Genomic DNA, 25,490 nt, shown 5'->3' on the forward strand with positions numbered 1-25,490 from the left:
GGAGGCCAGAGATGCTTAAAACGCCTATATTTCGTCAGGCCGTACGCACGTGTGATATGTTCCGTACGTCGGAGTGGAAGGCTCTACGCTACTCGACCTATGCGTACTACCTTGATCGTCTCGGCTGGGCAGAAGTTAACGAGCTACTGTTTTCGTAGAGGCACAGGAAACGCTGTTGACAGTAAACTTCTCACTGATCATAGTTTGCTTCAACTAACGAGTTCGTAGGAGCTGCGACGACAGCAGTTCGCGACCAGATACTAAGATACAATCCCCAGACTGGCGTCTTTTGCGGATCATACAACAATGAGAAAGTCAGGTTTATCGTTCAGGATGCAGTGCTAGACCAGCCTACCGATTCTGGCTTTCTTCGGGCTTTCACGCACATGAGCCTCACTTGTGATCCCTGCCGGACGATGTTCGCGCTGGCCTCCCACCCAATCCAGAGCTGGTGCAGCTGAAGCTTGAGCAGCAAGAGCTTCGCTTGGAGCTTAAGCATTTATATGGACACGCATTTGTTCAGGGTTCAATTGGAACAGAAGCTGGTGAAGAATATCATCAATTAAGTCGACAGATTGCCACGGTAACTAAGACGTTTGAGCAAGAGCTCAAGAGGGAGTACCGCCGAGACTACTTCTATCGTATCCACAACGAAGAACTTGAGAAGATCCTTAAGAAGGTCACAGCCTTGGCACCGACATATGTTGAGCCTGTCGTCAAGCACCAGCTGCCGGAACGGGCCCAGCTTCAAGAAATCATGTGCGACCTTTCTAAGGATCTGATTGCACGTAATATCATCATACGACGGATTCATGCCATCAACACAATGGTCGCACTATCTCGTCGCCAAGAAGTTCAGTGTCATAAGTCGCAGCTGAGCAAATCGTCCTCGGGGTCTTCTCTTGGAGGGTCCCCCAAGGTGAAGGAAGAACCGCCTGTTCCCGAAACTTTTTTCTGTGAAGTGCAAGGAAACTCAGTGTATATTTTGTATCGGTGACGATCGTCAGAGTTATGACAGGCGCATGCGCACATTTTCGAAACCCGACAAGATGAAGGACAATGTTGAGAGGCATTTAGAAAAGAGGACACGCGGAAAGTATGAATGCTGCCATCCAATTTGCAAGGCCGAAAGGCTACTTCTCAACAGCATTATCCTTTTCAAGAATCATGTGGAGATGGTGCACGGAATTAGACTTAGAGGCGAAAAAGAGGTATCTTGAATAACTGCTCCTTGTGGCATTGTTCGTTCCGAGAGACTCCGTAACCTTTGCCTTCTGTCTTCATTCAGCAAGTAATCGTCAGATCGAACTACCCGCTTCGCTCACATATTGTAGGTGTAAATCTAAAATACCCTTCTCGAGGAATACACTTAATGAAGCTCCTCCGTGTTAAATGAACATGATATTGTCATGATACGCAACAGATGAGGAAGCAATGAAACTGCCAGTGAAATGAGGTGTGGGCACGAAAGGACAAAATAAATATATAAATAAAATGACAAAAACATACAACAGTGGGTATTCGCTGGTGGTCACCCACCCAATTACTAATCCACCGATCTCAAGGTTATGTATGGCAGAGCGGACGGGATGCCCAGTTCCCTTGAGTATATGGTCGTATGTGATAATTACTTGCATATTGGGAGATATACAGTAGGAACTGTGATCTAGTAACTGGCAAAAAGCACAGAAGGCTGCCAATATTCTTAGCGGTCACCCTTCTTTCGTTGTTCTCCAAAAAGCTGTGAATGTTTTCACTCGTACGAACCTGGCTTTTCTGTAGCCAATCTTCCTGGATCAAGGGGACGTCCAGTTCCATAACGTCCTTCAAATGGGGAGTTACTTTCTGTAGACTGATCAACATCCACCTCTGATGGGCTGCAACCAATCTTCTGTGAAAGCAGCTGAAGAGAAGTATCTGACATCTGTCCAAGCAATTGTCTCGATCTAGACCAATCGTCACGCGCTTCGCGGAGATCAGATCCCCAAAAGTTGCAACAATGATCTGATCACCATCGTCACCCATCAAGACATCTTCGAAAACATGTATTCGATCTGGAAGTGCTTTCTCAGCTGCTTCTGAGCAGATTTTCAAGCTTTGTTCAACTCAACCTTAATTCTTCTCTTATTGTTTCTTGCTCTATTGCCTGTTCGCCGGAGAGAGTATGACGTTGCGAAGAGCTGCTCATTAATCCTGTGGAGCTGTTCTCTGAGCTGACACGTGGTTTGAGCTAGGCCCAACTTGCAGTGGTTAAGAGTATTGTTCGTGGCTGCTTCTGCTTGTGTAAATTTCTTAGACTCGGCCGCAGAGTCCTCATTGTATGCTGATGTCCCAGCAATGTTCACAAAAGCATTCTGTTGCACATCATCGATGTGTGCAGAAACTTAAATGCAGATATCTAAACAGCTCTGTGCACTGTCTCGCTCTTCTTTGATTCGTTGTTGCTCCAAGTTATCCACATTGATCGCCTGAGCGCCTTGTGAACTGGCCTGTAGCTTCTCATCCAACTCTCGCAAGTGCTCTTTGAGATCAGAGGTGGTTTTTGCGATCATCGTATTATATTCATTTAGGAGAGAAATCGTGACATTAGTCGTTCTTCTACAAAAATGTGTTAGCTATAGCTGATAACAGGAACCAAGACTAGACCAAACTCACATGTTGGCATCACCAAGGGCAATAGCGATTGTGGATTTATAGCCTCCTAGCATATTCTTAAATGCGTTAATATCACCAGCCATATAAGTTAGAGTAGTCCAGTCGCGAAGGCTCCTCCTCGTTCCATTGGAATGGTTCGTGCATTTTAGCACTATCGCTTCGAATTCTTGACAAGCCTGGTTACATCAAGTTAGAGGAAGTGTTAGCGATGTTAGGTCGACCTTTCCATTGCTGATAGTAGCATGGAGAGACTGCAGAACCGCATTTAAGGCTTCGAGTTCTTCTTTCAAGCCTCGTATAGTTCTTTGACTGCTTTGAAAGCTTGAGATTAACTGATGCAACGACTGTGTTGATTTAGCTGCAAAGGTTACTAGCGCCAAAAGGCTAGCAGTAACGCTCAGTGGATCTGCCATTGTAGACAGCTAATGATAGTATACGGTAAGAGCGACCCTGCGGATATATACCTATGGCCATAACATGCCAACCAGGTGATGGGCACATCAGTTTCAGCGAGCGTGGCTGTGCTACATTTGCCAGCCGCACGCTATCACGGTGCGCCAGTTGCCTTCAACAATTAGATATTTACTATGTCTACGGGATTGGGGGATAATTGTCGACGATGAGGATGTCGAAGATGAGGATGTCGAAGATGCAAGTGAACATATAGGTTAGGCATAGTTAAATATTTTCCATAGTTTTCAATATTCTATACACTCTATTTAAGCCTCAAATATTCGAGCAGCAGCACATATCAAGACAAGAGAACATCTAGAAACGCGACGATTTATTAACTACCAACATATCAAACACTATAATATGCTATAGCCACATCGGGGCCTGGACCAAAAACAATACGAAAAAGCCACGCAGTATCCCAAACCTGCAACTAAACAATTGCAACAAAAAACCTAAAGCGTGAGCCATAAACCATATACCCATTCCTCCTCATACAACCCTATCATACTCGATTCTTACACCTCGGGGTTCAAACATCCATCTAACCACTACACATCAAGCAGCTCTCCGGGTTCTCAATGCTGCACGCCAGCACAGCATCGGCGTAGATATCATTCTCCCTCTCATCGCTATCCGGCTTATCCTCCGACTTCGATAGGTTGACATCCTTCAACTCCTCATCCTGCATCGCACCCGGCTCAGCAGCTAGCGCCTTCGGGCTACCGCCCTCCTCGACATCAGCCTTGAACCCTGGGCTCTTCAGCGGGGGGTTCACCGGCTTCCTCGCCTCGGTGGGGGGGGGGTGGTGCTGGGTGTTGGGACACCGTTGGGGGAGGTGAGGGTGTTGTTGGGAGGGCTGGAGTTCTGCTTCATGTACATTGGTCGCGGGGCAGATGGCTGCGATGAAGGGGCAATGTATGACTTCGCGAGGGGCTTGCGCGAGGAGGTACGCTCTCTTGCAACGTTGGTGTCGGCGACGAGGAGGGCCTCTTGGTCGACGGTGAATTGGATAGGAGCCGAGGCGGCCATGGTGCGGAGGTAGTACATGCCGGTCTTGAGGCCGAGCTTCCAGCCAGCAAAGTGCATGGATGTGATCTTGCCCATTGTTGGGTCCTTCATGTGGATGTTGAGGGACTGGGACTGATCGATGAAGGCTCCACGGTCAGCCGCCATCTGGACGATGGTGCGCTGGGAGATCTCCCAGACGGTCTTGTAGAGGGCCTTGATGTCGGCGGGGATGTTGGGGATATTCTGGATGGAGCCTCCGTCCGCGATGATGCGGTTCTTCATGTTGTCAGACCACAGTCCCATGTCGACCAGGTCCTTGAGCAACCAGGGGTTAACGACTTGGAACTCGCCGGCCAGGACACGGCGCGAGTAGATGTTGGAGGTGTATGGCTCAAAGCACTCGTTGAAGCCGAGAATCTGGGAGGTGGAAGCAGTGGGCATGGGTGCAACGAGCAGAGAGTTGCGGACACCGTGCTGCTTGATCCGAACCTTGAGAGAGTCCCAGTCCCACAGGTCGGTAGGAGTAACGCCCCACATATCGTATTGGAGCTCGCCCTTGGACACTGGCGATCCCTCGTACGTCTCGTACGTGCCGTGAATCTGGGCCAGCTCCACGGAGGCAGTCAAAGCACCGTGGTAGATGGTCTCAAAGATCTGGGAGTTGAGGAACTTGGCCTCGGGAGAATCGAAGGGAAGGCGAAGAGCCAGGAATGCATCAGCAAGACCCTGGACACCAACGGCAACTGGCCTGTGACGGAAGTTGCTGCGCCTGGCCTCCTCGACGGGGTAGTAGTTGACGTCAATGATCTTGTTCAAGTTCTTAACAACAACCTGTGTGACCTCATGAAGCTTCTGGAAGTCATATGTGCCGTTGGCCATGTCAACGTACGTCGGCAGGGCAAGAGATGCCAAGTTACACACGGCCACCTCATCCGGGGCAGAGTACTCGACGATCTCTGTGCACAGGTTGGAGCTGCGGATGGTACCGAGGTTCTTCTGGTTGCTCTTGCGGTTGCAAGCATCCTTATACAACATGAAAGGGTTTCCTGTCTCAGTCTGAGACTCGAGGATGGAGTACCAAAGCTTCTGGGCCTTGATGGTCTTGCGACCCTTACCCTCCTTCTCGTAGCCCTCGTAGAGCGCCTCAAACTCATCGCCGTAGACGTCCGCCAATCCAGGGCATTCGTTGGGGCACATGAGAGTCCAGGCGCCGTTCTTCTCAACACGCTTCATGAAGAGATCCGGGATCCAGAGAGCGTAGAATAGGTCACGGGCACGGACTTCCTCCTTGCCGTGGTTCTTTCTCAAGTCCAGGAACTCAAAGACATCCGCATGCCATGGCTCAACGTAGATGGCGAAAGCACCGGGTCGCTTGTTACCACCCTGGTCAACGTACCTCGCGGTGTTGTTGAAGACGCGGAGCATGGGAACGATACCGTTCGAGTTTCCATTGGTACCGGCAATGTATGCACCAGTGGCACGGATACGATGGATGTTTAATCCGATACCTCCAGCAGTCTTTGAGATCATGGCACATGTCTTGAGCGTGTCATAGATACCCTCAATACTATCCTCCTTCATGTCGACCAAGAAGCAGGATGACAGCTGGGCCTGTGGTGTACCAGCATTGAAGAGTGTTGGGGAAGCGTGTGTGAAGTATTTGGAAGACATGAGGTTGTATGTCTCGGTTGTCTTCTCAATATCCTCGCCGTGAATGCCCACCGCAACACGCATAATCATGTGCTGTGGTCTCTCAGCAACCTTGCCATCAAGGCGGAGAAGATACGATCGCTCAAGAGTCTTGAAGCCGAAGTATTGGTAGTTGAAATCACGATCGTAGAGGACGGCAGAGTTGAGCTCCTCCGCGTGCTTCATAACTATGTCATATGTCTTCTTTGCAATCATGGGCGACGGCTTCGAGTTTTTGGGGTTTACGTAATGATACAGGTCGTGGATGACGGACGAGAATTGCTTCTTCGTCTGCTTGTGAAGGTTCGACACAGCAATACGTGCAGCGAGGATGGCGTAGTCTGGGTGGGTGACGGTCATATAGGCCGCAGTCTCGGCAGCCTGTGACATACTGTTAGCAATTGAACGGCCTACAGCAACTGGACTCCCATGGAAGAGGTTATACATACCAAGTTATCGAGCTCAATGGTGGTGACACCCTGGTACACACCAGAGATGACCTTTTGTGTGATGGCAGCGGCGTCGACATGCTCAGCGTCCAATCCGTAACACAGCCTGGAGACACGAGCTGTGATCTTGTCGAACTGGACACGCTCCTTGTTCCCATCTATTGGTCTCGTTAGAGGTTGTAGCTGCAGGGTGGAGTTTGCATGAACTTACTGCGCTTATACACGAACATGGTGACGAAAGCGACTCGACGTCACTGGAGGAGAGACTTGTATGGTTATATGAGGTAAAAGAAGGCGTAGACAACAATGGGGATGTCTTGACAGCCTTGATTTAAGAGAAAGGGAGGGGAAGAGGAGTTGAGGTGGAAGATGAGGAGAGTTGATGTGGGAAGAGAAGAGCGGGCAAACCAGAGTTGGGGTTCAAGTACTTTACGCGTTCATTGATAATCCGACGCGACTTGCCGACATTTTAGCTCTAGCGCGACAAACATTGTGTAGGCAGAACAACGCGACAAGTGGCGAGTCACGTGATCGTTTATTTTTTGGTGTGGATGAACAGCTTCATTTCCATGACAACGGACAGAAGGATTGAAAATGAGTCATGTACGCGTGAGATAATGCCTGGAAACGCCCTTTGAATTACTGTGCACGGGGTCAAGCTTGGAGTCGATCTATAAAGGGCCGAATGCTAGTTTCTGGAGAATCGAGATGCCACAAACACATGCAAATCCCAATTCAAATACCCAAGGCCTATCTCTTAGAAACAAGTCAATTAATTATAAGAAATAGAACGTGAAGCTCACTAAAGAAATGTGCACTGGAACAAGATTGCAAATTATTTTCCAAGTGGTGTAGAATCCCCAGCCCCCTCTCACTACATTCCCAGGACCTCCGGTATATATCACTCTACCCAACCGCAGTCGAGTACAGCAGCGACCAGGAAGAAAAAGAAAAGAGGAAGTAGTGAAATGCAATGCTATAACAATGTTAACACCACCCAAGCCGAACATCGACAGCACAAGCAGAGTCTCCGCCACAAATCACCACACCCCCACAGGCAAGCCATCGCAGTGAGGAAAGAGATCTTCAAATAAACTACGGCCTATTGCTATTACACCATGGAAAATGCGAATCCGTCCGGGACACATTGACCATCATTCACCAGACAGCTTGAAACGTTTCAGACCAACGAGACAGAAACACGGGAAGAGAGGCAGGCAGGCCGGCACAACCACCACCACCAAACAACAACATCAGCAGGGCAAGCCACACACGCACACACAAACGCAGAGACGCCGCAGAGAAGTAGCCCGTCGCCCAGCGCACTCAATTCCAAGAGGAGAACAAAGGGGCCAACCGTGCGTGCGAGAGGGTCCAGACACAAACAGGCGCGGAGAGAGATAGATAGGAGAGTGCTCGCCTGCACACCGGACCAACGCCAATCCCTTCATCCAGCCCAGACGAAAGGGGGGAAGAACACCCTGATGGCAATGATCGAGCCCGCAGCAAACACGGAGTAGTAGTAGTAAAGGTATGCATGCTCTCAACCTCTTATTTTCCGAAAACGGGGGTTCCGAAGGAGGTCCATTAACATCAACCGATCTCGAGACTGGGGAATGATGGGCGTAGACGAGTCCTTTTTCCTACTTTCAGCCAAACAACCATCTCACCAACTTGAGTCCGGACGAAGCAAAAAAACGAGGTTGATTGCATAGACAGTTGGTATCGATATGTCTACAGGATGAGGCACTTGTGTCCCTTCTTGCCTCCCTTCTTGGAGAGAAGAGCGGCACGGGTTGCGTGCTCAAAGACCTCGCGAACACCCTCGTTGGTCTTTGCGGAACACTCAAGATACTTGTAGGCACCAATCTTCTTCCTGACCTCCTCTCCCTATTTCGCAAAACGTTAGCATCGGGACAAAGACGTTGTGTGCAACTGGGAGATGGCGCAGCGGTAGCCGCCCGAACAGGATTCCTTTTCATACCTGCTCTGGTGTAACTGGCTTCTGGCTGGTCTTGTGAAGCTCCTCGATGGTCTTCTGGTCGTAGCGAAGATCCTTCTTACATCCGACGAGGATGATTGGGAGCCCTTGGCAGAAATGCAGCACTTCGGAAATCCACTGTGATGGCAAAAAAAGTTAGCCCAGCCTTGCCAGCCTACGTACGAGACGCAATCTCCCACGGGGAGGGCTACAGTACCTTCTCCTGGACGTTGTCGAGGGAGTCGGGGGAGTCGACGGCGAAGCAGATGAGAATTACGTGGGAATCGGGGTAGGAGAGCGGGCGGAGACGGTCGTAATCCTCCTGGCCAGCCGTATCCCAAAGAGCCAGCTCGACGTGCTTTCCATCGACCTCAACATCGGCCACATAGTTCTCGAAGACGGTTGGGACGTAGACCTATCAAGCCACATTATCTCGTTAGCCGTTATTCCTCGTATCTGGTGGCAGAGCATTCCGCTGTGTATGGGCTTACCTCTGGGAAAGTGCCCTTGGAGAAAACACTTGAGATAACATCAGCATCGGCGTGGATGGAGAGATGAGCCGTGGAATAGACGGCTCATCGAGGCAGCAGCGATGGGTTTGGGTACTTACATCAACAGACAAGTCTTACCACAAGCACCATCACCGACGATGACGAGCTTCCGACGGATCTCCGCCATACTGTCGGGGGTGAAGTTCGTTTGTGGGAAGGGGTGGGGAAGATGGAGTGAGTGATGTAAGGGTGAGATGAGGATCTCAGCCTGGGGTGGAGGGAGAATTCGTGAGGTTCGGAGGTTGTTGATGTGGTTGATGGTGGTTAGATTGTGGTTGTGAGAGATCAGAGGGGTTTTGGATGCGAGGTTGCGAGATGGATTGTCTGGTGTCAGGTCAGGTCGTCTTTGCTGTTCTTAGGAGCTTAGCGGTGTTTGGTGTTTGGTGTTTGGACGGGGTTGGAAGGAGGGAAGGGGGGAAGGTGGGAAAGGTGGGAAGGTGTGGGAAGTAGCAGGCAAGTGTGGTAGGGTGTGGTAGGGTGTGGTAGGGTGTGGTAGGGTGTGGTAGGGTTGGAGGTGCAAAATAAGTAAATTAGTCTTGGTTGGGGGTATTAGTGACTTGACCTCTCTAGCTTTTGTGCGGTGCCATACCACGCAGGGAACTACAGAGCAGAGGTACCGGGTACAAGCGGTCTCTGTAGTTTTGGTTAGTTTTGGTGCGCAGGGACTTGATGAGTATACAGTATGAGTATAATGTGCATACGAGGCTCGATGGAGTATCCCCTGCTCCCCTGCTCCCCTTATCAATCTTCCCATCGTCTCCCTACTCGATGCCTCTTTCATCCTCAGCTCCCAGTGCGCATGGATAGCCTCATCTCATAAAAAGCCTGTTATACACCGTCTACCTGCTCGCCGTGGATTTTCCCAGTTTCCCACAAAGCACAAAGGGGGCTGGCAGGCCCGTACGGCCAAGTAACCCGTGTGCCCGTGTAAAGTACCCGTGTACCCATATAAAGTACCCGTGTACCGTACAAAGTACCCGTACGACACACCGACTTGTACGGCACATGTTTCCTTAAGGGGCTCACACTCAATCAAATCACGCCTACGGAGTAATCGCCATCCGAAACACCCAAATGCGTAACGTAACGTCTGGAATCCCTATAAATAACCGTCTGTTGCTACATTCATCGACGTTCTACCTCACCGGCCCGTATATAATCTCAAACTCCAGCTGCTTCCCAGCAATATCTGGCTTTCTTCAGCTGAACAAGGCGTGCTCCCAAACAACCACAACCACATCACTCCAGACGCAACAAGCGCGATGGGGGTAACACAAGAATCCAACTATCCAACTATCCAACTAAAATTAACAAGCTGACGCCGCTAATCCCTCTTAATCCGCTGAATTAATGCCACAATCCCCAATAACTCATAAGCACGTGACCTAGCCTTATCTCAAAAGCCACCAGAGACAATCGGCCCCGTTTGAACAGATCCCACGCTAGTCCCCGTAGCAGCCTTATTTGGTAGCCTTCAAATCGAGGCCACCAGGACCTCAAAACAACCTCCAAATCCACTAGTCTCAATCCACACTAGCCTCCAATCTCAATTCAAAGCTGCTCCTCAAAATTATAACGACACGACAGCCTCCCCCAGGCCGACTCTCCTACGCACGAACGTCACCACCCACCATGCAGTCCGTTATCCGCCGCACCGCTCTCGCCGAGAGGCAAGCCGCCCGGCGTCTCGTGAAGCGCCGTACGAAGAACCATCATGAGGAGATGAAGACGCGGCGGGAGCAGGAGCGCTTCGGTCAGAAACATTTGACGGGGGATATCAAGAATGCCCGGGCTGCGAGGCGTGAGGATTACGATCTTGGTCCGTTGGCGCCGAGGCGTGATGTGGGATTGAAGAAGGAGACGTATGGGACGATTCACTCGAATCAGTTGCAGGGGCCGAAGTTGACGATGGAGGAGAGGTTGGCGGTTAATCCGTCGGGGGGGAGGTTTGCCAATATCGTGGCTGGGGATCGGGTGGTGGTGTTGGAGGGTGCGGATAAGGGGAGGATAGGGAAGGTGCAGAGTTTTGATACGGAGAAGCAGCAGATTGTCGTCGCGGGGTTGAATATGGTATGTCTCTTCCGAATCTCTCCTAGGGCACTGTTTCGGCAGGACAGCCCCCTCAAGACAAAGACTAACGCATGCCACTACAGGTCGACATCGCAGTCCCCAAATGGATGATGACCTCTCCCGAGTCCGGCGGCCGCCCCGTCCGCAGCATCGAGAAGCCCCTCTCCATCGCATCCGTCAAACTCGTCGTCCCCCTCCCCGACCCCGAAACGGGCAACGTCCGCGACGTCATCGTCCGCGACATCGTCAACAGCAAGATCATCTTCAACAAATCCGGCGGCGCGAATTTCGTCCGCATGATCGCCGGTCTGAACACCGTCATCCCGTGGCCCAAGACGGCGCCGAAGGAGCACCCCGACCACGACGCTGATACGCTGCGTATCGATGTCGAGACGAGGACGTTCCTGCCGACGCTGCTGAAGCCGCCGATGCCGGATAGTGTGATTGACGAGCTGCGGAACCGGTTCTCGATCTTCCGTACGCGTCACGAGGACGCGTATCTCGAGAAGAAGGAGGCGGAGGAGGCGGCGAAGGAGGAGCGCAAGGAGTCGATCAGGTTGATGCGGACGCCGCTGAATGAGGTCAATAAGCGCGAGAGGACGAAGCGTAAGGCGTTGGGGAAGGGGGAGTTGACGGAGGAGATGTTGGCGGGAATTGGGGCGGTGATTGCGAGGAAGAGGGGGAAGGCGCTGGAGGCGGCGGGGTTGGAGGCTTCGACGTTCTAGATGGGCGTGGTGTGGGCTTTGTACAAATAGGGGAAAATTGCGCGTGTTGTTGTAGTAGTAGAGCGAGAACTGTGATGGTTGTGTAGTAGAGTGGGCATTATAGGCGTTTGCATCTTCATTTGTCAAATCTATATATGTACAACAATACAATCGCATTATACACATATCCTTACCGCTTCTCTGTGCTTTCCCTCTATATCTTTCTTCCGTATCACCGCCACGCATCCCATCCTCACTCCACCAAAAACCCCCTCCACTCCCTCCCCCCCTCCTCTTCCCCACCACCTCCCCCCGTTCCACAACCTCTTCCTCCCTCCCCCCTCCCCCAACCCACGCTCCCACTGCACCAAAAACCTCTCCGCGAGCCCCAATCCCTCCACAATCCGTCCACTCAAACTCAAGCCCCCCACCCTGGCCCAACTCTCCACATACACGCATCTCGCTCCCTTCTGGGCGTTTAGCACGCCGAAGAAACGCAGTACGAACGCCGCGATGAGGACGAGTACGCCTGTTGCGGGGCCGTTGGTGAGGATTAGGTCGGGGGCGGTGGGGTGGTATGGTCCGAGTTTCGGGCGTGGGTGGGTGGGGGAGAGGAAGCGGAGACAGGAGAGGAGACAGAGGAGTGAGGTGAGAGGTGCTGTATACAGCGGTTGATGTATGCGACGCGCCCGCGGGACGGTGAGGATTTCGAATCCCTCCCCGCGGACTACTTCAGTGTTCTTCTCATCTGCCGTGGTGGTCTCCACACCAGTAAGCCCGCGCTCGAAATCTATAGCTTTCAGCGTCGAGAAGGCGTCGCCCGAGGAAACGAGGTAGGTGCGGTATATGTACCTCTCCAGCGAGAGGTAGCGGATCATGGAAAGCATTTCGGCCGTGTGGCCGCCGGAGCCGAGGACGATGAGGATGTGTGAGGGAGAGGTGCGGGGGGGTGCGGGGGGACGGCGGGAGGGGAGGATGGCGAGGATGCGGTGCTGGCGGGGGGTTAGCTGGGAGGGAGGGAGAGAGAACGGGTCGAGGGGGGGACGTACGAAGAAAGTGGTGGCCAGAAGGAGGAGGGCGGCGAGGGCGAGGCGGAGGGGGGTGGGTTCGAATGCCATTGTGAGGGTGGGAGCTATGAGAGATGCGATGCCATATTGTGGTTCGGTGCAGGCGGATTGGCCACGTCGCGTTTGATGCCGAGGTGAGGTGAGGTGAGTTGAGGTGGATTGGGCTCCTGTATTTTCATGTGTTTGTGTATTAGAACTTGGATATAAGCTTTCATACGCGCAATGCCTCGTATTTGGCGTCAAATATCCAAATTTCTCCGGCTTCTTGTCGACTTTCAATAGCTGATAGCAGCTCCAAGTTTACAATGGTAACAGGTACAGGTCTACGCAGCGGAACCACTCCGCGTGGCCCCTGCCGCATTAGCGGAGGGACCACCCTGCCAGACAACATCTCGATCCCCAAGTTAAGCCTCACGTCAAGCCTCGCCACAAACCACAACATCGCACCTGTCTCGGTCTGCAGACTTGGCTGCTCCGACCGCAGATCCTCCGTATATATAATATAATATCATATCACACATCGTCGTGCATATTACTCCCCGCCGCAGCGAATTTCCGCCTCCCATGCCAGCCAGATGAACTCGATTGCCGCCGACTTCCTCACGAACCTTTTGGCGAGCGAGTCGTTCCGGATTTGGGGGAAAGAGAGCGGGGTGGTTACGGATGAACATGTGGATATATTTGCGGATGGACGGACGTCTGTGATGGGAGAAAGCGCACAGGAAGAAGAGAGGGCTGGGGGAGGTGGGGAGGGACAAGGGGAGCAAGGGGCAGATGGGGTGACACAGGTTCAGGGAGGTCAAGAGGGCATACTCGAAGATGAGGGCGGGGGAGAGGCTTTGACTGGACGTCAATCTGAGTCTAGATCACCTGTTCAAGAAGAAGGCGCTGAGAATGCTGTACAACCACAAAGCGGCCTCGAAAGCGACCCAGTTCCGAGCAGGTCGGAAACGGAACTGCCCATTCGGCAGCCAACTGGGACACCGGCAACTGGGGATGACAACCCCGAACCTACAACACCAGACAGGGCCCAGAGCTCCCCAACGCCGCCTATAAGCCCGTCAGACCCCCAGGCCGAAAGCTCTACACAAGGGAGCTCTGCTGCCCCGACCAGGCAGGCCAGTGAGCAGCCGCCAATAAACCCGTCAGACCCCCAGGCCGAAAGATCTACACAAGCAGAGTCTGCTGCCCGGGCTGAAGATGCCAGTGAGAAGCCGCCTACCGCATTGCCAGAAGATGATGGCATGCGCGCACTACGGGAGAGGGTTCTCCACATACAAGTACAAGATATTCCTACGGATGAGAAGGCGCGGCTGATGCATGAGCTCCTGACGGAAGGATATATCAAGTCTCAAGTCGGCCAGGAGAAGTCGTCTACGGTACCGCCTTCGCCAGTTACGGTAGTGAGCCAGGAGCGGCCAACGACCCCCACATCGACAAGCTCTTTTAGCTTCTGGCCTGGGAAGGACAATTCTCATTCTCCTGAAAAGGGAGATACTGTTACATTCCATTTGACACAGGATGACCTTAAACCAACATATGCGCCTCTGCCCCCTCCAGTCGAAGGAGCTTCCGATGGCAGCGACGATGTAGAGCAAGCTCAAGTATTTGGCTGTCAGCATTACAAACGGAATGTCAAGCTTCAGTGCTTCACATGCAACAAATGGTATACGTGTAGGCTCTGCCATGATGCAGCTGAGAACCATACGTTACCACGGAGGGAGACCAAAAACATGCTTTGCATGATCTGTGGGACCACCCAGCGAGCAGCTGAAATATGCACTCACTGCACAGGCCGCGCCGCGAACTACTACTGTGACATTTGCCATCTTTGGGAAGATGATCCGAACAGGAGTATTTATCATTGTAATGACTGCGGGATCTGTAGAGTCGGTGTGGGGCTCGGGAAGGACTTCTTCCATTGCAAGGTTAGCCTTCTATCTCCCTCCAGCTTTCAATAGTCTAACATGCCTCGGAGACGTGCGGCCTCTGCATGAACATCTCAATGGAAATGTCCCATAAATGCATTGAGCGGTCCAGCGATTGCGACTGCCCCATCTGCCACGAGTATATGTTCACATCTCCGCAGACTGTGGTGTTCATGAAATGCGGACATACCATCCACAAGCACTGCTACCATGCACATCTGGAGAATTCGTATAAGTGTCCAATCTGCCAGCAGACGATCGTGAATATGGAGACTCAGTTCCGCACCCTTGATAGGGCCATCGAAGTGCAGCCCATGCCGGAGCAGTTCCAGGATACGAAAGCTATGATCACTTGTAATGATTGCAGAGCCAAGAGCGCGGTGCCGTATCATTGGCTAGGACTCAAGTGCGCAGTTTGCGACAGCTACAACACAATACAGCTGAATATTATCAATGACGAGGTATTGGCACCGCCTGCCGAGGCAGCGGGACATGGGGATACTGCTGCAGAGGGTGCGACGGCGGAGATGGCTATACCAGTACCAAGATCGAGGAGGCACTCATTGAGTGCTGAGCAGACCCTGGCTCCGAGGGATTATAGTTCTGGGCTAGCTCCAGACGTACCGTCGAGGATTGGCAGGTCGATGTCGCCTGTGCGGGGGAGGTACTTCACCCAGGGAGAACCTCCAGCGGCAGATGATGCTGAGGTTTGGGATGATGAGGATACGGATTTTTGGGGACGGACACCGCAGGACCTCGCGGTGGACGGGGACGAGGAAGAGGAAGAGGAAGAGGAAGATGATGAGGATGACTTGGACCTGTCTTTGGAAGAAGAAGAAGAAGATGATGATGATGATGATGATATTGATACGATGGAGTTATTTGGGCATCGCTAGCAGGAAGCTACGGGCATAGATGGTTTTGGCGTTACGATTCGCGTAGGGTCGTTGGGATGCATATGGCATGACTATCCATTGGGTGAAGGCCGAGAGGGCGCAAGAGGATCGAGATTAAACGAGACCACCATTCCGAGTCTCCTCTGGACAGGACCGCATGTAACAATATAATGAGCGGCAGCAGAAATATCAAATATCCAAATTACTACACGCATGAAACTTGATTCCCAGTCTAGGAGAGAGTATCATCTGTCATAGCCGTCATCTATCCATCCACTTCAAGCTTGGTAGCCCATAAAAACGCCTGTGTATGCATGGTAATCATCCCAGTCACCCACACTCCTCCCAACAGCCTCCGTAGGCCTCGTATAAAGCTCAAAGCCCGCAGCCCCATCCCCAGCCCTACCTCTGCGCCTGGTCAAACTCTCTCTTCCCCTCCTCAGCCTCCCGTCTCAGCTCCTTGATAACAGTCTACTTTTCGTCAGTATCTTCCCCACCACCAGCCACGCCGCGCAGCACTCACAGCCAAAGCCTCGGGATTAACCCCATTCTCCACCATACTGACACAAAGACTCAACGTGTGCCGGTCAAGATTCGTGTTCTGCCCATGTCAGTGTTTACTTCGCTGGCGGGGAGGAAGTTGTGCGCGTACGAGGAGCGTCGCAATCTCATCAAGGATATCGACAACTTCGCGGGCGGCGTTGCGCTTCTCTACGAACGGGGAGTCTGCTGGGGGCATCTTGTTCGGTGTGTGGAGTTGGGCGCTCTATTGATTGTTGTTTTGGTGTTGGCGAGGATGGGAGACGCGGGTTGTGAGCTGGCGCGATCGACAGACAAGGCTATGTGCTTGTATTTGGCAAGGCTGAGGGACTGGGGAGTAATGTATGGAGTGATGACTTCATTAGATCTTTCAGATGCTAAACTACTCGTAAGGCGTCAACAGTTAGGTTCTATAAGTGTAGGGTGTAGGTTATTTACTATTATTTAATTTCCTATTTCTCAATTCCTCAACATCCTTTCCTCTACTCACTCTCCTGTCAAACTGACGATTCTCAATCTCACATCCCACTCACAAGCCTCTCTCACAGTTATCCATGGCCGACAGCCACGATATCAAAGTCCCCTCCCCCGAAAACGTCGTTCTCCGTGGCGGCTGCCGCTGCGGAAACATAACCTACACCTCCACCAGCCTCAGGTGGCTTAAGCATCGGCAACACATCCGACGAGTCCGGGCTGAGCACCTATGAGGCGAATCCGTGGGCGCGGCGGGGATTTTGCGGGAACTGCGGGAGCCCGGTTAGGTTACATTCTGCGACTAGACCAAAGGATATTAGTACTGTGACGGGGAGTATTGATGAGCGTAGTGTGAAGGGGGAGCTGATGAAGCCGACTGAGCATATTTTCTTCGAGGGGAAAGCGGGGTGGTTTGATTTGCCGGAGGATGGGTTGGGGAGGTTTGAGAGGTTTAGTGAGGGGGAGTCTGATGAGAAGATTAAGGCGTGGATGGAGGAGCATGGGGAGAAGGGGGGTAAGGAAAAGGGGTCGTAGTGTACTGGTGGAGTATCTAGCTTTCATGTAAATAGGAGCTCGCGGTTAGACGCTTCGCTCCCAGTAGGAATAAGCAAGTTGTCTTGTGGGAAGCAAGATGTCTTGCCCCAACATTTAATTTCCACAACAATTCTATAACGATTCAACAACATGTCTGACCACAAGACTACACTTCGTGAAGCAAAGGAATGGCTCCTTGCAAATCCTTCTGAATTAGTTTCTACTGCTGCAACTATTTTCAAAGTCAAAGCAGATACCCTACGTCGATCAATCCTCCGAGAAACGAACACAACAGCTCAACAAGAACAGCATGGAGGGCACAACAAGCTATTATCAAACACTCAAGTTGTCGCAATCAAACAATGGATACATCGGCAATACAAGAATGGAGCAGGTGCTACAAAGCAGATGATATATGCTGCTCTCTGTCATATACGTGATCCATTACCACCGCCATCGGATAGTTGGATGAGAAAATTTGTCCAACATGAGCTTTCTGAATTTCATACAATTACTACAAAGCCTATATCACGACAGCGAACAACAGCACATGATGAAACAGTAGTTGAAGAATGGTTTCAAAGATATACTACATTTCTACAAGAGCATGGGATAAAGCAAGAGCATAGTTGCAAACCATGCAACTTATGGAATATGGATGAAACAGGATTTCGAATTGGAATCCCAGGTGGTGAACAAGTCATGGTGCCTATTGGAATATACGAACTCTACACACCAAGTCCTGAAAACAAGAGTTCCCTTACTGTTGTTGAAGCTGTCTCTGCAAGTGGGCAAGTGATTCCACCTGTTATTATCATACAGGGCAAAACTCATATGGAATCTTGGTACCATAAGAATCTTCAAGAAGAGAGGATTCTACTTTCAGACTCTGGATAATCAACGACGAACTTGCAATTGAATGGTTAACACACTTTATTAAACATACAAAAAGCACACAAGATTCAGAGCCAAAGGTCCTCTTGCTTGATTCTCATGCAAGTCATCATTGCCCTCAATTTGCAATCCTTGCAGAGAAGCATAGAACTATTATTCATGCATTTGAGAATGCATGAGTATGGCCGATTGATAGTACTACTGCTCTTCAGAAGATCAAGAAATACAAAGCCAACACAATCTCAATTTGAAGAACAACTCCCTCTAACATTTAAAGGTTGGAAGTACAGATTCCAAGATGGAAAGCAAAGGTTCCTGACTTGCTAAGCAGTCCATCAAGGCAAGGGTTTACTAATTTCATGGATAATGCAGAAGAGGTGTTACTTACAGCACCATTGCAAGAGTTTGATCATTCAGTACTTCAAAAACATGTTTCTACAAATATCAACCAAAGAACAAAAAGCTGTCACACTCTACCAGTTGAGCCTCCACCACTGCATCGCATAATTCTTGGGTAGAGATATGGAAATGGCCCTTTAAAACCACCCTCTTGTAATGGTGGGTGCAGCAGATGTGAGAATCTAGCCACCCAAGGAAGGGGATGATTTTACTAAGACAACACCTGTCTGTAATGGTGGGTGCACCAGATGTGAGAATCTAGCCACCCAAGGAAGGGATGAATTTACTAAGACAACACACTGTCTTAGGAAAAAGAGCCAAAGGGTCGTAGCTTAGACTATTCCACAACGCAGCAATCAGGTGTGTGATGTAGTGAAGTGGTTCAGACAAGTTGCAACAAATGTTGAGTCTGGGAACTCAGGGGTAAGTCAGAGGTTAACACCTCACTGACTTTTCAGAAACAAGGAGTAACAAGATGAATGCTTGGAAGCTTGGAAAAGACGTGGAAGTATGTGATAGTCGATTTACTGTATTGTCTGCTTGCCCTTTCTTAAGGAAAGGGCAATCCTATTTATGCTAAAGGAGTGTAGTTCTCTCATTTTCCAAGACTTTCCATGACTTACCAGGCTTGGTAACTGTAGTCGACGTAAGAGAATCCCATAGAACCATCTCCTAGGTTCCTAGCCTATAGGAAGTGAAAGGAGGTCCAAGGTCAGAGTACCCCTATAGACAAATTATGTCATAACTTAACCACTCTTGTGGGTAACTAAGGAGCGATGATGTGTAATGAATCATAGAGGGTTGTAGAAGCTTTTGGAGCTATCGTTCATGTTCTAGGCCTCTAGTTGATAGAGATATGTCATGTGTAGTATTAGCCCAGTAACTAAGGAATGATGTCATGTAATGAATCATAGAGGGTTGTAGAGATATGCTATGTGGTCATATCGGCCCAGTAACTAAGGAGCAATGACGTGTAATGAATCATAGAGGGTTGTAGCAATCGTTGAGTAGTATTGCTCTTGTTGTTGGTGTGACAAGCCAAAATATGTATAGTGACTTGTAGGTTTGAGGAGGAGATTTCTAAGTTTGCTCTTGAGTTTGATAGCAAACTGAGTGCAACGAATGTCAGTATGACACCTCTTTCCCTTCGTACGGGTCGCACGCTTCTTTATGATAGACCGTAAGTTGTTGGCATCATGTTGGTGGACGATACTTTGCGCATGAATTTGCTCAGTCCCGGTTGTCAGTTTTTGGATATATCTGCAGACTGGTGTTGCAACAGTCGTATGGTCCTTAATTGTGGAATTAAGTAGCTTATTCGCATCTCGTAGTATCGCTGGATCAGGTGGCGAGCTATTTACAAAGACTTGATTAAAAATATTAAACTGGGTTGGTGTTCTTGGTCTTTCTTGCTCGGGTGTTGCATCGCGGGTCATCGTACGAAGTGCTCTTTGCGGGTTGAATGGGATTAAACCAGCACCGCGCCAGGCAGATTCGATGTTCTGACGATTGCATACATCTGATCGTACTTGAATATATGCTTCCATCCACTCGTACTTCTGTATTCGTACGAGTTGTGCTTGGTTCAAGTGCGATAGTGCCGCTGTCAGCCGTTTTTTGAGAGGGCCAAAAATCGCAACATCAAGCGGCTGCAGCAAGTGTGATGTATGAGGCGGTAGGATAAGAAGCGCAATTCGATTTTGAAGACAGTGTGCTATAAAGCTACCGCTTATATGTAAATCGTGGCCATCACAAATAAGAAGTCGGTGTTGTCTGCCTGCTTTTGCTCAGGTTATCGGTTCAAAAACACGCCTCAACCACTCTATACTGTGAACGTTACTCGTCCAACCCTTTGTATTTGCTGAAAAGAACCATTCATTACGTACGCTATTCGGTATCCAGTTCTGTAAGACGTTCGACCCTTTGAATATCCCGAGCGGTGGTAGAATTGTTCCATCTGCGCAAGTACAGTCCACCATCGAAACCCATTCTTGATGGCCAGGATGAGCCTGGTGCTTTGTACGAAGTGATGAATCGAGTATTATACGCGTTGACTCCATTGTCCCAATCGAAAATCCAGACTCGTCCATGTTATATGTCTTTTTGGACGATTCCGTGTTCTTGGACCACTTTCTGATACGCGTCAAACCACGCGTCAAGCACTGGTTTTGTTGCCCCGTCCATTCGTACGGACTCAATTCGACGTCCAATAGCAACTTTGAGATGTGGGTGTCGTATAATGAATCGGGGAACCCAGTCCTCACCAAGCGTATCATGTGGTTGGAGTTCAAGCACGTCGGGTGTCACATTGTCCAAATTGTATGTTCGTTTTGTACGCACTTCCTCTGCTATTTCTTTTAATAAGCGATGCCCGGGAGAGTACCCACTGATTGTTAAGTCTTTGATCCACTTGAGAAGTACGTTTTCCTGAGCATATGAGAGTTTCTGCTGTTGTTGGCGGGCTTGACGGCGAGATAACCCCCCATTGATGCGTCGCGTAATGTGCTCCGCGTCAACCCCAAGTCCTGGGCAGCCTTATACAAGCTTTTATATTCACCATTTTGAACGCCAGTTATCGCCTGAGTAATACGAGACTCTAAATCCGCCGTCGCTATGCTTTTCCTACGCACCATTGTTGAGTTATTCAAGTTACAAGTTGGTAGTCCTCGGTTATCAGTTGCGTTACGACACCCGTTGCGTTACACCACGACTTACGTTACACATAAATACTTGCTTTGATTTAAAGTGGTAGGTTTAGCGAGGCAAGACATCTTGCTTCCCACAAGACAACTTGCTTATTCCGACTGGGAGTGAAGCGACCAGGCGGATCCGACGATTATATTTACATAACATGAACATATAACGATTTTAGAACAAGCATACAGTCATTCGTTCCATTCATTTATCCAAAGGCAATTCCTCTATTTTAGCCCCAAACTCCACAATGCTGCCCACTATATACCCAGCAAGCTTAGCTTCTTAAATTCTCCAATAACTGGCGCCACCTTTGCCCGCTGACTGGCCTCCATGCTCTCCGCCAATACGGCATCGCCTCCAATGGGCCTATACCCATTCTCATCCACCTCTCCCTCTTCAACCTCCCTTGCCTCGTCTGCCTGGCCATATACCTCTTTCACGGCATCCTTGCACATCTGCACGACTTCAGCGCCTAGTGCCTCGACAGCCAGAGCACCTTCCCGCATACCCCTGCGCACAAGACCTTCAACGAGTCGTTGAATTTCTTCTCTAGTAGACTCAGCTCGTTCAATTAGGCGGCCAACAGAAGCAACGAGGTATTCTTCCTCGTAAACGGACCCCTTCTTGCCACGAGCGCGCTTGCGCTCCTCTCTGCGCCTATTCTTAGACGTCACCCTCGATGCACCGGTGGCTGCTGTTCCGAGAGACTGTCGGCCAGTGTATCTCGTGAAGAGAGAAGCGGACGTCGACACACCCGATGCTGCGACAGAAATGTCGTCAGGGATGTCGGCATCGCCCTTTGAAGCCTCACCTTCGTAGAATGCAAGTGGGTCCGCAAGCGCTCGCTCACGTAGCTCTCTGATACGTGGCACTTGAGCATTCAGCTGGCCCTTGCATTCAGCCAGTAATTCTGTCGTGACACCTAGAGCGTCCGTGAGGCCTGTCTCTATCACGCCGTTTGCTTCCAGGAGCTCTGGGCATGGCCGGATCGGAGACGTGGCGAGTTCAAAGGCTGCGGCGAAGTAGCTTCCCTTGCAGAATAGTTTGGCTGCCACGGTTGGCGAACCCAGATACGTCGCGTGGATAGTGGCGGCGTCGGAGTAGCTCTTAAGTTCAGCCAAAGAGTCCGCCAGGGACTCCGCGAGGGATGACAACGCAGATGGCAAGGGAGATGTCAGAGAAAGACAGAATAGGGCCTCGCGCCAGTATGTTGGCGATGCGAGGTGGTAGCAGTGGCTCGCTTCCGCATATAGACGTAAAGACTCGTATGCTAAGGCTGCAGCATGATATTGAGACTTTGCCTCCAAGTGCACAGCATAGAGATGTGTTATTTCCGAAAGCCTTGCAGGGACGTAGCGATACAGTGTGAGTGCCGGTTTGTATAGGGCGTGCTTCACTATGTAGGCATCGATCTCGGCACTTCCGTCGACTGGAGACGAGTCCCGAAGAGATGTGAGGGCCTTTGCATGTCGACCGAGGTGGTCATCAATCGAGAATTGTCTCCTTAAAACGGGCATCTCCTGAAGCTTCTGGAGGAATGGCAGGTATTCTCTGGGATCTTTCTGAGACTGTTGAGCAACTAATAATGCAAGGTCCAGGTTATAAAGACCAAGGGCATGCTCATATAGCTTGTTGACGTCGGCAAGGAAGCAAATATGCTCAACTGCTTTATCGGCCATGGATTGATCGGTAGATATTAACAAGGCCACAACCTTCAGACCGTCGTCTAGAGCAGGCGGCGATTTGCATAGGTGCGCTGTGATAATATTCTTAAGGTTGGTTGACTGGCGGTGTGAGAGTATAGAAAGCATAGCGTCGCAGACGCGGTTTACTTTCGAAGTAGTCGATGTGGGCGGTGCCAAAGGCAAGCCATTGGCGATGGGGAGTGCGCCCGAAGGCTTTAATACCCGTGTATCTTTATACAATGTCTGAGTGACGTCTTCTTCCCTCAGCGATGATAAGAAAAGGTCAATGTAGGTAATCTTCTTCACCTGACCAACGAACAGCCCGACATTGGCCAGGAACTGTTCCGGCTGGTAATCGTACAACAGGTTCATGTCGACTCTTTGTGTCCTGCAATGAGAAAACGCTCTCTTGTAGTTCTTTTCGGCGATTAGATTCCGAATTCCAGCGAGGACCATAGCCCGAGGCCAGATAGTCTCCAAATTTCCACGAGGCATCTGCAAAACCAAACTGAGAGATGTTGGCATAGCTGTCACAAGTCGAGACCCACGCTCGAGAGCTCGGCATCTCTCATCCTTCTCCGGGTCGTCATTTGGGACCTCCAGTTCTTGGAGATCCGTAATATGCACAAACTTAAGCATGTGAGTTGTAGTAGTAAAAACCAGGTGTAGAGGGGTCGTAAGGAAAGATGTGCAGTTCTTCGCGAGACATCTGGAGTTGGCATAGAGATGACCATTAGGGGATAGCCCAAACGCAATGACATCCTCCCCATGCTGGATAATCTCAACCCAGGGCAGAAATGCGGGAAGCTTGCAGTGGTTGAGGGACGCATCAGCAGGATCGACGCTGTGCACATCTCCAGCCGCGCCTTGGATAAACGCGTGATCCTTACCATCCTGCTCAAAGCTCGAAAGACTGATAGCTGGTTCGTGGCTTTGCGGCTTTGTTTCAATCATACGCCCAGACTCGCTGTCGAAGCCATGGAAGCTAATGCTTGATGTGCCATCCTGAAGATTGCGTCTTAAAACCAAAACATTTCCATTCTCATCGAAACTGGCATTGAAATAACTGCTTTCGGAATCTTTCTCGAAGGTGAAGCGGCCGCCGAGAGTAGGAACCGACGATGTGGTTCCTGATACCGCCCAATCATAAACCTCGATACCACTTTGGTGCAACACAGCAATGCGAGAAGTCTCGGCATTAAAGGCAACATCGATTGTGTTCTCTTTTATGAGTAGTTCGTAGTGAGCCATTGGAGGAGGAACATTGGCAGATCTGAGCGGCGTGAGCTTGATATTCTTGCCATCGATAATGGCAACAGCGCCATAATCATGTGGCGGCATCGTAGAGCTCCTCGCAACAGTGAAAATATACTCTATAATGTTGATAACGTCTGCGCTGGCGACAATCATTCGTAGAACCTTCTCCTGGTGCCAGGCTAAAGAGTTTGCAAACGTTGTCTTGGTGGCAATCTCCTGCTTTAGGTACCAGTGATAGTTGCCCATCGTCCAAAATTGCACTCTATCCTCAAATATAACTGCAAGGACAGAAGAATCGTTGTTCCACGCCAAGGAGATGTTCTTCCCGAATGTCCCCATCTCTTCGGGAGTCAGTCTCAAGCTGAACTGCCCGTGACGAAGACCATTTCGCTCAAAGAAAACGATGTCGATACGGTCACTGAACCTTTGAACGCTAGCCATCAGATTCCCTGCAGGTCTCCAACTCAAGGCTCCTTCAAGGTTATCAACAGGCTCACTGACACTGTCAAGCACACCCTCTCTTGAGTAGACTCGAATGAGACGCCGTAAGCCTTCTTGGACTGTAGAGATAGCAACGTATGAACCGTCTCCTCTCCAACTAATCGTCGCTTCTTTCTTGTCGTTCGGGCTCAACAGGCCTTCATCGACCTTCTCTGGCATTGTCGGATCTCGCAGAGCATTCGCCCCTCGCCCCTTAAATTGGGTCTCCTTCTTTCCCCAGCCTACATTGACATGGTTGCTAGCTTTTTGGTCCTCTGCAGTCATTGTCACATCCATAATACCTTCAAAGCCGCGGCTCATGAAGACGACGGTGTCAGCCTTCGTTGTGATCGCCAGGAGTTCCTCATCAGGTGACCACCTCGCTGCGGTGATACCTGCATCGACTGAGCCTACAATCTCAATACGGTCTTTTCCTGGTAATGGTTCCTCTCTAACGACCACAATGTCGCCGCCAGCTAAGACGAGACATGCTGTCTGCGAGTCCCCAAAGTAATATAAGGATAGGATCTCATCACACGCCAGGTCAGGGTTTGGGCATGGTGCGTCCCAGGAAGTAATGACATTATGTTCACTAGAAACCTCGTCAGTAAGCCAATTCCATATGCTGCGTGCAGTGTGGTTTCTCACTTTTTGGTTCCCTTCTTGTTTACTCTGACCAGCTCGACAAGGGTATCATGTTCGCTTGGCCCATATGCCACAATCGCGCTGTCGGAACTTGTATCCCACGCCGTCGCCGCAATGCTCCTTACTGAAAACTCATCGGGACTCCTCCAAGTCTCATACTTGATATTACTTAGATTGCGCATCTTCACAAGCCTCACGTGCTACACGGAGGATCCACGGTGTAGAGTGGCAATATCAAACTTTTTGACGAGGTCATCTTTATCGTTTATCGCCTATCGTCAATTTTCAAGGACATGGCTAGAACGTCGACAGATTTGTGGCCTGGATTTGAAGGCTGTAACCGTTTTTTTGGCATTTATTAGAAATTAGAAATTAAAGTTGTTAATACCACATAGGATTGTAATTATATTGCTACCTTGTATTAGATTAGC

The 25,490-nt window shown here is 50.3% G+C and overlaps 9 protein-coding genes across 9 annotated transcripts; 3 read left to right on the forward strand and 6 right to left on the reverse strand.

The window, feature by feature from the left end:
• Positions 1–1,611: 1,611 nt before the first annotated feature.
• On the reverse strand, positions 1,612–3,068 carry VC83_08537 (uncharacterized protein; the record flags this gene model as incomplete). Its single annotated transcript, XM_024472086.1, has 3 exons — positions 1,612–2,598; positions 2,656–2,831; positions 2,877–3,068. 3 exons carry the CDS (start codon positions 3,066–3,068, stop codon positions 2,385–2,387), a joined length of 582 nt encoding a protein of 193 aa, XP_024320284.1. The 3' UTR covers positions 1,612–2,384.
• Positions 2,756–6,814, reverse strand: RNR1 (ribonucleotide-diphosphate reductase subunit rnr1). The gene is made up of 3 exons (XM_024472087.1): positions 6,469–6,814; positions 6,258–6,415; positions 2,756–6,189 (listed from the first exon to the last, which is right to left on the reverse strand). Exons 1-3 carry the CDS (start codon positions 6,485–6,487, stop codon positions 3,883–3,885), a joined length of 2,484 nt encoding a protein of 827 aa, XP_024320264.1. The 5' UTR covers positions 6,488–6,814; the 3' UTR covers positions 2,756–3,882.
• A 1,177-nt stretch (positions 6,815–7,991) lies between these two features.
• On the reverse strand, positions 7,992–8,916 carry RHO1 (GTP-binding protein Rho1; the record flags this gene model as incomplete). Its single annotated transcript, XM_024472088.1, has 5 exons — positions 7,992–8,147; positions 8,242–8,376; positions 8,456–8,653; positions 8,730–8,757; positions 8,849–8,916. The coding sequence occupies 5 exons, from the start codon at positions 8,914–8,916 to the stop codon at positions 7,992–7,994; spliced, it is 585 nt and encodes a 194-aa protein (XP_024320267.1).
• A 1,458-nt stretch (positions 8,917–10,374) lies between these two features.
• VC83_08540 (uncharacterized protein) lies at positions 10,375–11,797 on the forward strand. Its single transcript, XM_024472089.1, has 2 exons — positions 10,375–10,859; positions 10,943–11,797. Exons 1-2 carry the CDS (start codon positions 10,422–10,424, stop codon positions 11,582–11,584), a joined length of 1,080 nt encoding a protein of 359 aa, XP_024320252.1. The 5' UTR covers positions 10,375–10,421; the 3' UTR covers positions 11,585–11,797.
• Positions 11,754–12,958, reverse strand: ALG14 (UDP-N-acetylglucosamine transferase subunit; the record flags this gene model as incomplete). The annotated part of the gene is made up of 3 exons (XM_024472090.1): positions 12,613–12,958; positions 11,821–12,555; positions 11,754–11,759 (listed from the first exon to the last, which is right to left on the reverse strand). Exons 1-3 carry the CDS (start codon positions 12,679–12,681, stop codon positions 11,754–11,756), a joined length of 810 nt encoding a protein of 269 aa, XP_024320253.1. The 5' UTR covers positions 12,682–12,958.
• On the forward strand, positions 12,959–15,663 carry VC83_08542 (uncharacterized protein). Its single transcript, XM_024472091.1, has 2 exons — positions 12,959–14,558; positions 14,609–15,663. Exons 1-2 carry the CDS (start codon positions 13,206–13,208, stop codon positions 15,452–15,454), a joined length of 2,199 nt encoding a protein of 732 aa, XP_024320287.1. The 5' UTR covers positions 12,959–13,205; the 3' UTR covers positions 15,455–15,663.
• Positions 15,660–16,331, reverse strand: VC83_08543 (uncharacterized protein). Its single transcript, XM_024472092.1, has 3 exons — positions 16,107–16,331; positions 15,978–16,055; positions 15,660–15,925 (listed from the first exon to the last, which is right to left on the reverse strand). The coding sequence occupies exons 1-3, from the start codon at positions 16,191–16,193 to the stop codon at positions 15,857–15,859; spliced, it is 234 nt and encodes a 77-aa protein (XP_024320255.1). The 5' UTR covers positions 16,194–16,331; the 3' UTR covers positions 15,660–15,856.
• A 217-nt stretch (positions 16,332–16,548) lies between these two features.
• Positions 16,549–17,002, forward strand: VC83_08544 (uncharacterized protein; the record flags this gene model as incomplete). Its single annotated transcript, XM_024472093.1, has 2 exons — positions 16,549–16,600; positions 16,650–17,002. 2 exons carry the CDS (start codon positions 16,549–16,551, stop codon positions 17,000–17,002), a joined length of 405 nt encoding a protein of 134 aa, XP_024320256.1.
• A 4,176-nt stretch (positions 17,003–21,178) lies between these two features.
• On the reverse strand, positions 21,179–25,404 carry VC83_08545 (uncharacterized protein). The gene is made up of 2 exons (XM_024472094.1): positions 25,063–25,404; positions 21,179–25,006 (listed from the first exon to the last, which is right to left on the reverse strand). Exons 1-2 carry the CDS (start codon positions 25,239–25,241, stop codon positions 21,250–21,252), a joined length of 3,936 nt encoding a protein of 1,311 aa, XP_024320257.1. The 5' UTR covers positions 25,242–25,404; the 3' UTR covers positions 21,179–21,249.
• Positions 25,405–25,490: the final 86 nt, after the last annotated feature.

The sequence above is a fragment of the Pseudogymnoascus destructans genome, assembly GCF_001641265.1.
Source record: "Pseudogymnoascus destructans isolate 20631-21 unplaced genomic scaffold scaffold_28, whole genome shotgun sequence".
In the NCBI taxonomy this organism is placed as follows: domain Eukaryota; kingdom Fungi; phylum Ascomycota; class Leotiomycetes; order Thelebolales; family Thelebolaceae; genus Pseudogymnoascus; species Pseudogymnoascus destructans.